We start from the raw sequence: 12519 nt of genomic DNA on the forward strand, positions 1-12519 counted from the left end.
AACAGCAACTTATAACTGTCCTATTCTTGCTATCTTTATGCTAATCCATTAAAGAAACCACCTCCAGCAGGAACATAAGGCATGACTAATCATTGCTTGAATTTAACTGAGCTATTATCTACTTATAATATAGGATATGAAGGCAAAAAGCAATGCAGTGAATCTGATCAACTGGCTGCTGTGGAAATAATTTTCTTTTGAAATTCTTACATTCTGATGGGTTCATGTAATATAAATAGATTCTACCTGTTTACAAAGATAGCAAACCAATCTCTGCTAGAAACAAAACTAGTCATAAGTAAAATATTCATTTAAATATATTGCATTGAGATTTTTAATACATGGGATATCTTCACTTAAAACTTTTAAAGACTGCTTAAAAGCAAAACTGATGAACAAACTTTGGGAAAATCTCTTCCTCCCCCCTACCTGGAGCAAAATTTTTCAGTCATATAGGGGATAAAAACCGTATCTTTTGTTTACATTTAAAAAAACTAGGTTCCATCCAGAATATACACTGTATGTTTCAATAACTTATATTTTCAGTATGAAATAGCATCTTCAAAAAGATGACAAGTAACAGCCATCTTGCAATGGTTCTCTGAAAATAAATATTACCTATACAAAATGCAGGAATAACATACAGGGCTATTAGGCTTAGAATTCATGCAATTTTTTTGAAGTGACCTTTTGTATAATTAAAATGTAAAAACTACAAGACTGAAGACTGAAAAATATTTTTAAATATTAAAAAAATAAAATGTAAATTATGTATAATGTACAAATAAATGAAATAATAAGCAAAAAATCTGCCTAGATGAAGGAAACTGTGTTCATAAAGATTCTATTCATTTTTTTAAAAATTTATCTAATATACCTATATTCACAGCATGTTCTCAGATGCCAAGTCAGATTTAGTAACAAAACTATATAAAGAAACATCATTTGGAGGCACAAAACATAAAGATTAAGATAAATCTTTTTAAACCAATGTTGTATGAATCACATTTATATTTTTTCTTATAGCATGTGATCAAATAAAACAGAAAAACCAGAATGTATACATTGCTAATCTTTTAAGTAATGTTATGTACATTTTATTGCCAGTATATGCACAATGGTAAGCATAGAACTATAAATACACAATGTAATTAAACAGTAGAAAACAACAAGGATGTTACACGTAACAAAGAAAGAAGGAGGAGATACTATTTTCTTCATGTAGCTGCTAAAAAGGGCTAGCAACGAGTTATGACAGATTTGGGTTTAAGTCTTTACATATATTTCTACAACTTTTCCTCCAAATAAATCTCTGCAATGACATTGCTTCTTTAATAACCACATCTTAGCTCTTTCTATTGTATTCACTTCAAACTAAAGTAAAAACAACCTTTCATGTTAACTACAAGCATCTGACTTAATAGTTTATTCAGTTTTGTTTTCCAGGGTTCTTAGCAGGTAAAGTGTGTAAGTAGTTTCTTATGATATTTGGCTGCAATGCTGAAGAATAGAGTTTTGAATACACATTAAGTGATAATTTGGAAAAAAAATAAAGATTTTTCTCTAGATAGTTCTTCTAATGGGTGCTATATGCAGCAGCTCAGTCAAAAACATTAGTCACCCTGAAGAGGTAGAGAGAACTTCAGCCTAGCACAGATCATCATCCTTGGCACCACTATTTTCTCTCTTATCAGGATACACTTCCTACAACTAGACAAAATCACAGTCAAAAGGAAAATAACATCAGGAAAAGAAAAGTTCCACTATTCCTGGGAAGGGCACTGCTTCATCCCATTTCTCAATTAGCTTGCTGCTTATATATATTAAAAAAAAAAAAGATAAAAAAGGAAAAAAAGGAAAAAACAACATTTAGGGACACATTTACTTATCTTTGTTCTCTTTCCATTATCAACTTCATAAATACAAAGAACCATTTATTCACAATATACTAACTCTTTTTCAAAAATGGAAAAACAAACCCTTGAAACATTTCCACACCTTAATCCAGATGGGTCTTGAGGATGCTATTAAAGAAAACCATGCAAATAATTTGGTGCAGCTTTTCCTACTCATCCAAAATATATATTTTTCTTTAAATTAAAAGGTGGCGAGATCCATAGCATTTGTGACTATTCCCCCCTCCCCCCATTTAAATTCAATGCAGAAAATCTTGGTGCTTTTCAGAAGGTAAGGAATAAACAGTTTTCTGCACTGTTGTCTTAAGATCCCATGTGAGTTACAATACAAGACTACTTGTTCCAGCAATTAGGTTGAGAGGAAACATTCTAGTGATAAAGATAAATACATACTGAGCATGCTTGGGCAGAGCACTCCATTCTGAAGCATCCTGCTTGAAGAACGAAAGGTGACAAGGATGGTTCACGTCCATCAAGTGACCATGAACTCTGCTGCTCACCAGCAGGCTGCCACACTGTCACCAGCTCGGCAGTGCTGCCCTGGCAGGGCTGTCTCCCACATTAAGAGGTACTGGTTGTACCAGTCCTCTGCTGCGCACACTAAATTCTTATTTATGCAACAAACATACAACCAATGAACAATATCACTGTGACAGAACTGGATCAATCCAGCTTTCTTTTTATAGGCATATTTCTGAATCTCCAGAATATCCCAAACAAGCTGTAAATAAGATGATGAACCACCAGCACAGTGAACGAGTCTCACTGCAGTTCAGACTAGTTCAGCCTTGTTTCACATCACTTCTTGTTTCTAGCGAAGGACATGATATTCAAACTAAACAGCAATAAAAAAGTAATGTTATCTGCAGCTGAAGAAAAGCAACAGAATTTATATTTTAACTTCTGAAGCTTAAAGCATACCTTTTTAATTAGCATTAAAAAATATTTTTTTTAATACAGTAACACTGGCAAAAGTTAATGGGAAGACACAGAGGATTATGAACAGGGTAACTGATGGATAAGATTATTTTAAAATTTTATTCTGCTTTGATCAACTGATGTTAATACTGTTTTTCCTTAGATTTGGAGTAATTCTATTGCAACAGTCTCATGCAGGCTGAGGACAGCCATTGGTTAAAGAAAAAAAACATAAACAAAACCCCAAACAAAAGAAAAATAACAAAAGAAAGGGAAAAAAAAAAAAAACAAAACAAGAAAAAAGTTCCAGAAGTTGCATGTAAGGATTTTCCTTTCACTGAAGAGGCCTTGCCCTTGCTTAGGAGACCTGTTTAACTCTTGTCAGCTTCATTAGCTTTGTCCAGACATATCTGCTGCTGTATCCCCTGCTCCAGAGCCTGTTTGTGCACGTTTGATGTAAAGGTTCAATAATTTCATCTGCAAATTTAAGCCAGAAATTAATTCTGATTAGTATTTGCAAACTTTACAGTCTGACTACAGGAATGGTACAATGAAATAGACATTAATCCTTTTTTCTTTTCCCTAAAAGCAAAATTGTACTTTACACATTTATTCAAAAGGAACATACATGCCAATGAAAACATCAAACACAAGTAAAATTTGTCAGTAAAAACTGCCCAAGCTTCTCTAAGGATGCAAAGAATATGATATAAAGTAGCTAGATTAAGATAGATGGAATATTTTCCTCCAAAGATAATGCTTTTCTAAATATAGTAGTGGTTTGGGTTTCTTTATCTTTCAAGTTACTGCTGAGGTTTAAGCCTTTAGTCAGAGTTGCTGATGCTGGTATTTACTGAAGATTCCAATATTGTCTAGAGTCACTTTAAATACAATCACTCCCAGAGACTATTTTAAAGATAGACCTGTCTTATTCACAGGCACAAAATTAATTGTCCTGTTTTACTCCCAAAGACAAAGATATTCACAACTAACATATAGCTGTTTACATGCAAAAAGCTGCATGAAAAAGATGTGAATGAAGTCATCAATATCCTGAAACAAAAAGGACCACAGATTGCTTCTGATTATTTCAAATTAGAGGTACCGGAAAGACTGGTGAAAGCAAAATAACAAGGAGGAAGAATAAATGAAACTGCTGTATGTAACATGGACATACTATGTTCCTTGTTTATCAATCAGGACTTGCATGAAAACAAAGACAAGAAACAATGATAGGAAAACCCTGCTGAATACAGCCATTATCACTGCTACCAGCATACAAGGAACTGACTGCATTAAAAAGTTGTAAGAAACATAGTTTAGTAATTATGTTTATGAAAAAGTTTGCACACTTCCATAAAAAAGACCTGTGGACTCTCAGTTTTGAGTATTTTACAGCAAAGCTGTGTTAATACAACTGACAGTCTCTTTCAAGCATACACTTCTTTGAAACTTTCTGGCAACAGCAACCAAAATGCAAACTCATAGATGCAATTATGAGCCAAGATTTCTTTAAACGTTATCTTCTACTTACTTTACTGCCAGTGAGTTGACTGAGATGTGGTTTTAGTTCATCACCAATTACTGCATGAATGGCTACAAGGCAGAAAACACATGCCTTACGAACGCTGCTCTCTGAATTATCATAACCCTAGAAAGCAATAAAATTAACCTTAATACCTTATCAGTTAATGATTAAAAGCCCCTGAAAGCTATTTACTGTAATAAATACATCGAAGTCTATGGTAAATCAATGCCAATGTAGCCCAACAAAGCATTCCAACAAAAAACCAAACACACAAATACAGAGCATGAAGTTAAAAAGCAGGCTGCGTATTAATAACCATTGATAATCATTTTCCAGGTTGAATTTAAAACCCACACAGTCCTGTTCATAAGTTACACTGAAAACAGAGCTGCTGCCATGCAACAGGTGAGCACATCAGAGAACTTTTCCAGATTATACAGGTATTTACTTAAAGCAAAAGACCCTTCATAATTTAGAGCTTTCTGACTCTGAATGAAGAACTCTCTTAACAGCTAAAGACACTTTTGTAAACCCCCATCTCATTCTTCAATGAGTTTTGGGTTTTTTGCCATTTTTCTATCACTCCATGCCTGGCTGTCTCAGTCAGAGTCCCTTCCCAGAGGGCCCCTTCTCTGCTTCTATTTTCCTGCAGATGTTTGACTGGATCACACACATTAAAGACAGAAATCTGCAGACTGCAGCTGCCAACTCTAAAGAGTCTTGATCAATGAAGGAAATCAATGTATTTTGGCTCTTGATATGATAAAAACATGGTAAAAATTTCAGTTTTAAAGACAAAGGAAGAGAAAACTTGGGATACTCTTCTCATTTTATTTAACTTTAAAAAACGGCTTCTTTCTTCTTGCCTTCCAAAAGCCCCAGCTGATAAAACCCTAGAATTATACACAAATAAAACACGGACAATTTCACATCAAGTTATGTAACTTGGAAAAAGGTACAAACATCAAAGAACTATCTTAGAACTGAAGTATCTACCAAGCTTACCGATAACCAGGACTTTATAGACTACTGAGGTTTCCTGAGACCTAATAATGGTTATAATTTAGCTCCCTGCTAATCAAAGAGATTGTTCCCACTATTGAAAGTATTTTGGGTAAAGACAGCCATCAACTATCAGACAAGTGAAATCCTTCATATGAACCAAGTGGTACTATTTTTATAAAGTCTCTGCAATTCCTATGTATACAGTTTCTTTTTATTAGTCCGTTTTGTTTTTTCTTTCTTCTCTCCTTACCTGTATTAAACCTGGCACAATCTCTGGTAAAAGCTGAGTAAGGGTTTCTTTAGATACTCTTTCTATAACTTTTGTCTGCATTTTGATTGCAGCCAAATTAATGGGGTAATCTGCAGTTTGGATAATTGGACAGAGAACTTTGATGCACTGATCTGGGCTAATGGAAGTGGCGAGCATGGAAGCAGCTTCTTCAGCAGATCTTACCACCTATTGAAAGAAAAAGACACAGAAAAGTGATTTATATTAGACTCTTACTCTGTGGTCTGCTTTCTGGCAGTAATGGTCTTGAGCATAAGAATTTTTTATTTCAAGACCTCTGCAATATTATAGAAATATGTAAAAAGCCCAGCTGTTGGACATTATTTCCTGAAAACACAATTCTTCCCTATATTCTGTGGCTACTATGCCCTTGGCAATACATGTATCAGTTTTTCAAACCTGCTTGTTTAATAGGATCTGAAATTTCTGTATTCTGCATACCCTCCAACTACATATTGAAATATCACCACCTTTGTAAACCTGTAATTTCTTGCATTGTCATTTGTTATTGCTTGTTAGGTCAGAGATCACTGATAAAACATGCTTTCACATTAATTTCAAAGGTGTGTTTAATGACATGCCTAGATTGCTAATTGTAGAAGCCAATCAAGCTGTTTTTCTTCCCCTATAATTTTGAAAGAATCTGCAAGAAGAGAGTGCTTTAATCCTGAAGAATATGCAGAACAAGCAGAATAAGAATAATTAGGTAGGACTTCAACATGCACACAAGCCCAAAACACAATGGCACCACAGAGAAAATTAACATCTGATCTTCACATTGATGCTGTGGTGGCATCTGCCATCTAAGAAGGGGAGCCACTCTACAGAATGAATGGTACACAGTGATGTACAAAAACCTCCAAAATTTTCTCTCCATCCTTTACTCTCTCACTCCTAACACATGAAATGATAAGAGGGAAAAAAACACAATAAAAGAAAAATGGGGAAATGACACTGTAATAAATACAGTGTATGAAACAAATCCACAGAGCACAGGGAAAAGAGAAATGACTATCAAATGAATGATAAAGTCATGGGATGGGAGGATTTGCAGTCGACTTCAAAGCCTGAAACTCCACAGTAAATTCCACAAAGTGTCCTTGCGTGGGCAAGATGTACTCATTTAGTAATAAACATGGATTCCTTCCACATCATCAGTGACACTGATGTCAGAAACTGAATATTGGGTTTGTTATTGTATCTGTGTTTCCTATATTTACATGCATTGTCCTTTATTGTGTATACAGGCATAAAAATAAGTCTGAGCAAGGTTACATTTACCGTTCTCCTGAATCCTCTCACTACCCCTTGCACAAGCACCTCCCCCCACTGACATATTCCTGTGCATTTTCTCTTAACATCATTCAAAGCCACGCTCTCAAATGGAGCAGAATGGAAAGGGTTGACAATTCCTTGTCTTGTTTAGTCTCATCTCTCAACCATAAATCTCACTGAAATCCAAAAGCTTGTTTTAGATCTCTAGGAGACTTAGCTAGGAGACTTTGGCTTAAGATGCCAAACAAAGAAAATGCACCTTTCAGTTATTCCTTGAAGAGCCATGATGACACACTGTTGGTTACACGGTTCTGTGGGATGGCACCCAAGGCAATTGTTGTTAGGGATGATATTAGCCATTCAAGAGCTTTTAGAACTGCGGGTTTTTTTTTTCTTGCATATCCATGTTAACTAATAACATTATTGTTATTGAGCATATAATAGTATGCTCGTTACTAAAAAAAAAACTTCCTCAGCAAGAACTGATTATTTCACATTTTCTGGACAGCTCTTTCATTTTGTAATAATTTTATAATAACCGAACCTTAAACAAAATAACGTATTACTGACCTCCTTATGAGGATCCTTATGTGCTTCTAAAGTCTTCATGATTGTGAGCTCTGCATAATTCTTAAACCTTGCTGGCTGGTTTCTTAGAATTTCTCTTAGAACTTTCAGTGCCAAAGCTCTAATTGCATGCTAAAAATTCAATATTAAAATAAATTAGTTATGCATCTTTAAACAGACATATGCTTTTAACATTTGTTCAGCTGCTGGAAAAGTCTTTAATAATGGAAAAAATATCTGATTATGCTTTGCACACATATACAGTCTCAATCTAGTGTTAACAAATAAAAGTAAGAAAAAAATCTCTTCAATCTCTCTTTTTGCAGAAAATTCAGGTGACGTATCATAAGCACAATACTGAATTATTTTGACTTATGTACGCTACCCAGAAGTTAAGTTGCAAACACAAGGGCTGATAAAACCATCATGGAAATACAATTTTACTTTTTCTTTATACAATTCTTTTAAAAATCAAACACAAGTTCTAGTGTCTTTTTGATCCTCAGTAATTTCAGAAACATGGCCTTTGTAGAGAACTATTACATAGAATTCAGTCTCCTCACAACAACCATTACTGTATTTTAGAAATAAATTTTTAAATGCTTTGCCACACATGATGTTTTGATATTACAGATTCATTCGGGAGCTATAAACAAATAAGCTTTGAATCTCAGTGCAAAAATGTTTCATTCAATCTAACATGTCAGAATCCACAAATAGGAATCCTGGAGAAGTTAAGTATCACTGATGCTCTTTTCACCATCAGAGGAATTGGACTTCATGGCATTTTTGTATTTCCATGTTTCTTTTGATTTTCCACCGCTAACTGGAATTTGTGCCCTTTCTACAACTCATACAAATGTCAAAGGTACTGAAATTAAGCCATGTACTTTGTTAGCATTCTTAACTGGATGTTTCTGAATTTACCTCTTTATCTCCAAGCGTTTCAAGCAGCAGAAGTAGTATTGTTTTGAAGTGCTCATCCCAAACACCAAAAGACTCTTCCTGAGTTAACTTCATGAGCTCATACAGGGCAGCCTTTCTTTCTTCAACTCTCTCATTGTGGTTTGATAACTCTTTCAGCAGCTCTGCAACCAGATCAGAATGGTCCATGGGAGGCTCTGTCAAAAGGGAATACACAAACACAGTTACTGCAAATAATAACAGTGACTTTTGTACAACTGAAGGATATTTTCTAGTATGACTTGCTCATTTTTTAGCATGCTTGTGCTTTTTCCCCCACATTTACCTGCAAGAATTGCAGTTTGGCTACTACACTTTCAGTGCAGTCAACATTGCTGAACAAACTTACAATCCCTCCCAAACCCCTACAATGACACAGCAAAAGCTCCCTTGCAGGCTAGTCTACTGTAGGAGCTTTTAGGCTTGCATTACCCACTAAGTACTGTGCATCCTTTTAAATCTCATCTATACAAGAAGGGCCATCTTTCCCATATGACCCTTCCATTCAAGATGAAAAAATTTCTTTTCTCTGTTAGTATTGTTTAGACTTTTGTACGCCATGATTTCACAATAGCTAGGTTGCTAAAACAAACAGGGAAAAAAAAGTAAAACAATAGCTCTTGGTACAAAAGAGCTGAAATAAAGGCAAACCAGGGCTATTAGTCCCATAGATCCCAAATCAATTCATTAAGAGATGGCTCTGGATTTTAGTTTTGATTAGAGATGACTCCATGATAATGGAAAAATACATTATTAATATAACCTGTATTTGTAAACACTGGACTACAAACAGATTCATCTGCAAACAGTCAAGAAACCAAATTATGGTCTTAATGGAAACTTGAGTATCTTTATTCCATTATCAAGACCCATTTAGCCTTTAAGAAAGGGATGTATATAGCTTCCATCTTTGCACTGAAATATTTGGATAAATTATCAGAAATATGCCTTTTCCTAAGGCAAAAATTTGGAAGTTCTGGCATACAATGCAAATGCTTTGCACTTTTCCTGAAATGATTGCATGTATTAACTAACACATTAAATACATCCTCCATAACAAATTAATTATACCATACACTAAGAAACCACAGCCCTTGAACATCTTGTATTACTATATTCAATACTGTAACTTACAAATGCTGTACAAAGCACTTGTACAAAGAAAACAGTAAAAGCTGAACACCACAGAATTAAATAACTTAATATCACACATCAGCTACTGTAAAAATCATGCTGGTTTTGAAACCCACATTCCTATTTGCATTCTGTTTTGCATGAAGAAACAGGAGCAGCAGCACCTGAAAGCAAACTACAAACACTTCTGCTGCCTCTGTATTAATGGATGATTAATGTTTGATTAAAGGGCAGACTGAAATTGCATTAGGTGAGTTATTATGTAAAGCAGATGAGCAGAAAGGACAGTCATTTTTATAGAAACAAGATTATTACTTTTACTGACAGCACTATTATACTTGTTCTACCAAACTGTAAGGATTATAGCTATAGCAAATCCAATTTCAGGGCATGCATATTGGCACTTCATTAGCAAAACTACTCATATCTGTTTAAATTGCAGTGTCATCTTAAATGTATGGACAGAAGGGTTAAAGATAGGGGAAGGTGACAGCTATGTCCATGCAGGAATAAAGGGAGGAAAGAAGCTCCAGTAGTGCACTACATAACTGAAAAACATGAAGGTAACCAAGAGGGATGTGCCTTTTCAGCTTGCCTTTTCCATTCCTTTGTATGACTTAGCACTCAGTATTTAATTTCCAAACATTCTCCAGATAAGACTTCAGAAGCATAAAAGAAGTCATGTTTGAAGTCTAATCTCAAAATTTCTTTTTCAGAAAGGAAAGAAAACAAAAATGAAGAGGAGCAGACACAACTCCTTCATCTGAATGAATTAAAATATGCATTAGAGAGATAAATAATTGATTAAGAATAGCTCTTCTCAAACCAATCAAATAATACCCTTTTGACAGGATAAAGAGTGTAGGGGTTAAAAGGGAACATGTAGTTATGTCCTGAATTTAGGAAAGATTTTCCTACTGCCAGTCACAGCATCTTAACATAAAAGCTATGCAAACGTGATGGCCAAAAAAGCAAACAAAGCAAGTGCAAAACTTAATGAATCACTTGCAGGGTGACTGGATTATAAATGGCTTTCTATTAATCCAGGAGGATATGAGTGATGTCCTTGCTTGGATGTGTGTAGAGCCTGGCTCTGCTGGATGGATTTGTTAGTGCTAGCAAAGGAACGTGGAGCCGATTTAGAAAATCTGAAGATGACATCACTTTAGGAGCAATTACAAACATTCTGAAGAACAGGGTAAGAACTGAAAATTATATTACATCAAAGGAGTGGTCTGAAAGAAAAAAGATGCCAAATGTAAGGTGAAACACAGAAGCAGAAATCTTAAACCCATATACAAAGTGGGAGGTAAAAAGGAAGATGTTTGGAAAGTGCAATCCATGGAAGTAAGTTGAAATAAATAAGCTGCTTTGGAGAAGAACACTATTTTTCAAACAGAGACTGTGATACTTTTATGTCTGGAAGTGACTTGGAAAGCCAGGTTTCCCTATGTTTCAGATAAAGAGCATTTCCCTTGGGGAAAAAAACAAAGTGCAAGTGTGGTTGGAAGATTTAGGCTGTTACTCTGAAAACCTTTTTACGTAAGAAAAGCAAAACACTCAAATATGAGTCATGCAATGCACACTGTGGCATCTCCTCCACTGAAAATTTTTAACTTGACAGACAACCAGACAAACCATCTGTAGAATACACATTCCTGCCCCAGTGATGTTGACAGGAATGTATGAGCAGCTAAGGTTTTCCCAGGCAGCCTTGTATTTCCACATCTTTCTATCAGTAATGCATGACAGGACAGCTGGGAATCCAGTACTAAAGTAATTTTGTGTCAGGAACAAGCAGCAATTCTGTGGAGCTTCTAAAAACTGGTAACTAACGTCAAACTAGCCCTTCAGGTTTAAGGAAAAGCATGTAACTCGTAACAGAGGAGTTGTAGGCACAAGGTATTTTGCCAAGTGTATCTTTTCTCTTGCAGAGTTTTTGTATATAATTCAAGATGAGATTCTAAAAGTAACACACAAATGACAGAATGTACATGATACAACTAAATACTAATGGCAAACAACACAGGAATGAAAGCAAGTACTTCATCAAGACCCATTAAAGAGCTGAGCTAAATAATGCATTGCACTACTATTCCAACCAGGACAGACTTATACTGGATAGGGATGCCTCACTTCAGCCAGTCATGAGCTGTTACAAAACTGGATCATGCTGGCACAGCACAGTCTGCATCTGGTTTAATGCAATACCCAAAAATCAGTTGTCAGAAGGCAGGAGGCTTCAACCCATGTAAAACAAGATCCCCTAATATAGAATCTCGAATATAACCTGGCTCTGTATGTGGATGGCAAAGCTATTTAATTATTAATATGTACATGACATGATTTGTAAAACTGTCCTTTCCCCTCCATCATCTTCAGAAGACAGTATTTGGCTACATTATATGCTTCTTCAGGATATGTAACAAAAACAAAGAAAAATGCACCATACTTGGATTTGGTTTTGATTTAATGCAAACTTAAAGCCAACTTATAGAATAGGTGAATGAAACACCATGTCAAAAAAAAACTTTGTTTTTCAACAGTTTCTATAATACATCTTTTGCAGAATGACAAAAGCAAAACAGGCAGAAGGGAGGTAATTAGTTTGTCCCTTGTTATTAAAAAGTGTGTACTTAAAAACTTGATCTATAGCTGAACGACAGTGAATAGGAGACTATGAGAACCACTGACTTTATTAAAATAATGGTAGTAGTGGTACTTTGGAACCTTCTTAACATAGAGATATAAAAATTACCTAAAGGTATATGGAGAAATTTCATAAATAAGCTCTGGAAGCCTACAAAACAGCAACCCATGTTCATACATTTACATGGGCTAGATGAACCACCTTCCCGGTAAAAAGTTGGTTTGTTTTCTTACACTTAAAAATGTTTAGTCAATAGAAAATGCCAATGCCATGT

At 35.1% G+C, this 12519-nt stretch overlaps 1 protein-coding gene across 50 annotated transcripts in view; it reads right to left on the reverse strand.

Annotated features, from left to right (window-relative positions):
• Window positions 1-1069: 1069 nt before the first annotated feature.
• CLASP2 (cytoplasmic linker associated protein 2) overlaps window positions 1070-12519 on the reverse strand; it is a 142727-nt gene continuing 131277 nt past the window's right edge. For all 50 annotated transcript variants that reach the window (XM_068202833.1, XM_068202796.1, XM_068202713.1 and 47 more), the window contains 5 exons: window positions 8426-8619; window positions 7502-7630; window positions 5618-5824; window positions 4369-4485; window positions 1070-3311 (listed from right to left, as the gene is read on the reverse strand). In XM_068202833.1, coding sequence (XP_068058934.1) covers window positions 3225-3311; window positions 4369-4485; window positions 5618-5824; window positions 7502-7630; window positions 8426-8619 — 734 coding nt within the window. In that variant the 3' untranslated portion in view covers window positions 1070-3224. The remainder of the gene's footprint in view (window positions 3312-4368; window positions 4486-5617; window positions 5825-7501; window positions 7631-8425; window positions 8620-12519) is intronic.

Source organism: Anomalospiza imberbis, chromosome 1 (assembly GCF_031753505.1).
Source record: "Anomalospiza imberbis isolate Cuckoo-Finch-1a 21T00152 chromosome 1, ASM3175350v1, whole genome shotgun sequence".
Taxonomy (NCBI): Eukaryota; Metazoa; Chordata; class Aves; order Passeriformes; family Viduidae; genus Anomalospiza; species Anomalospiza imberbis.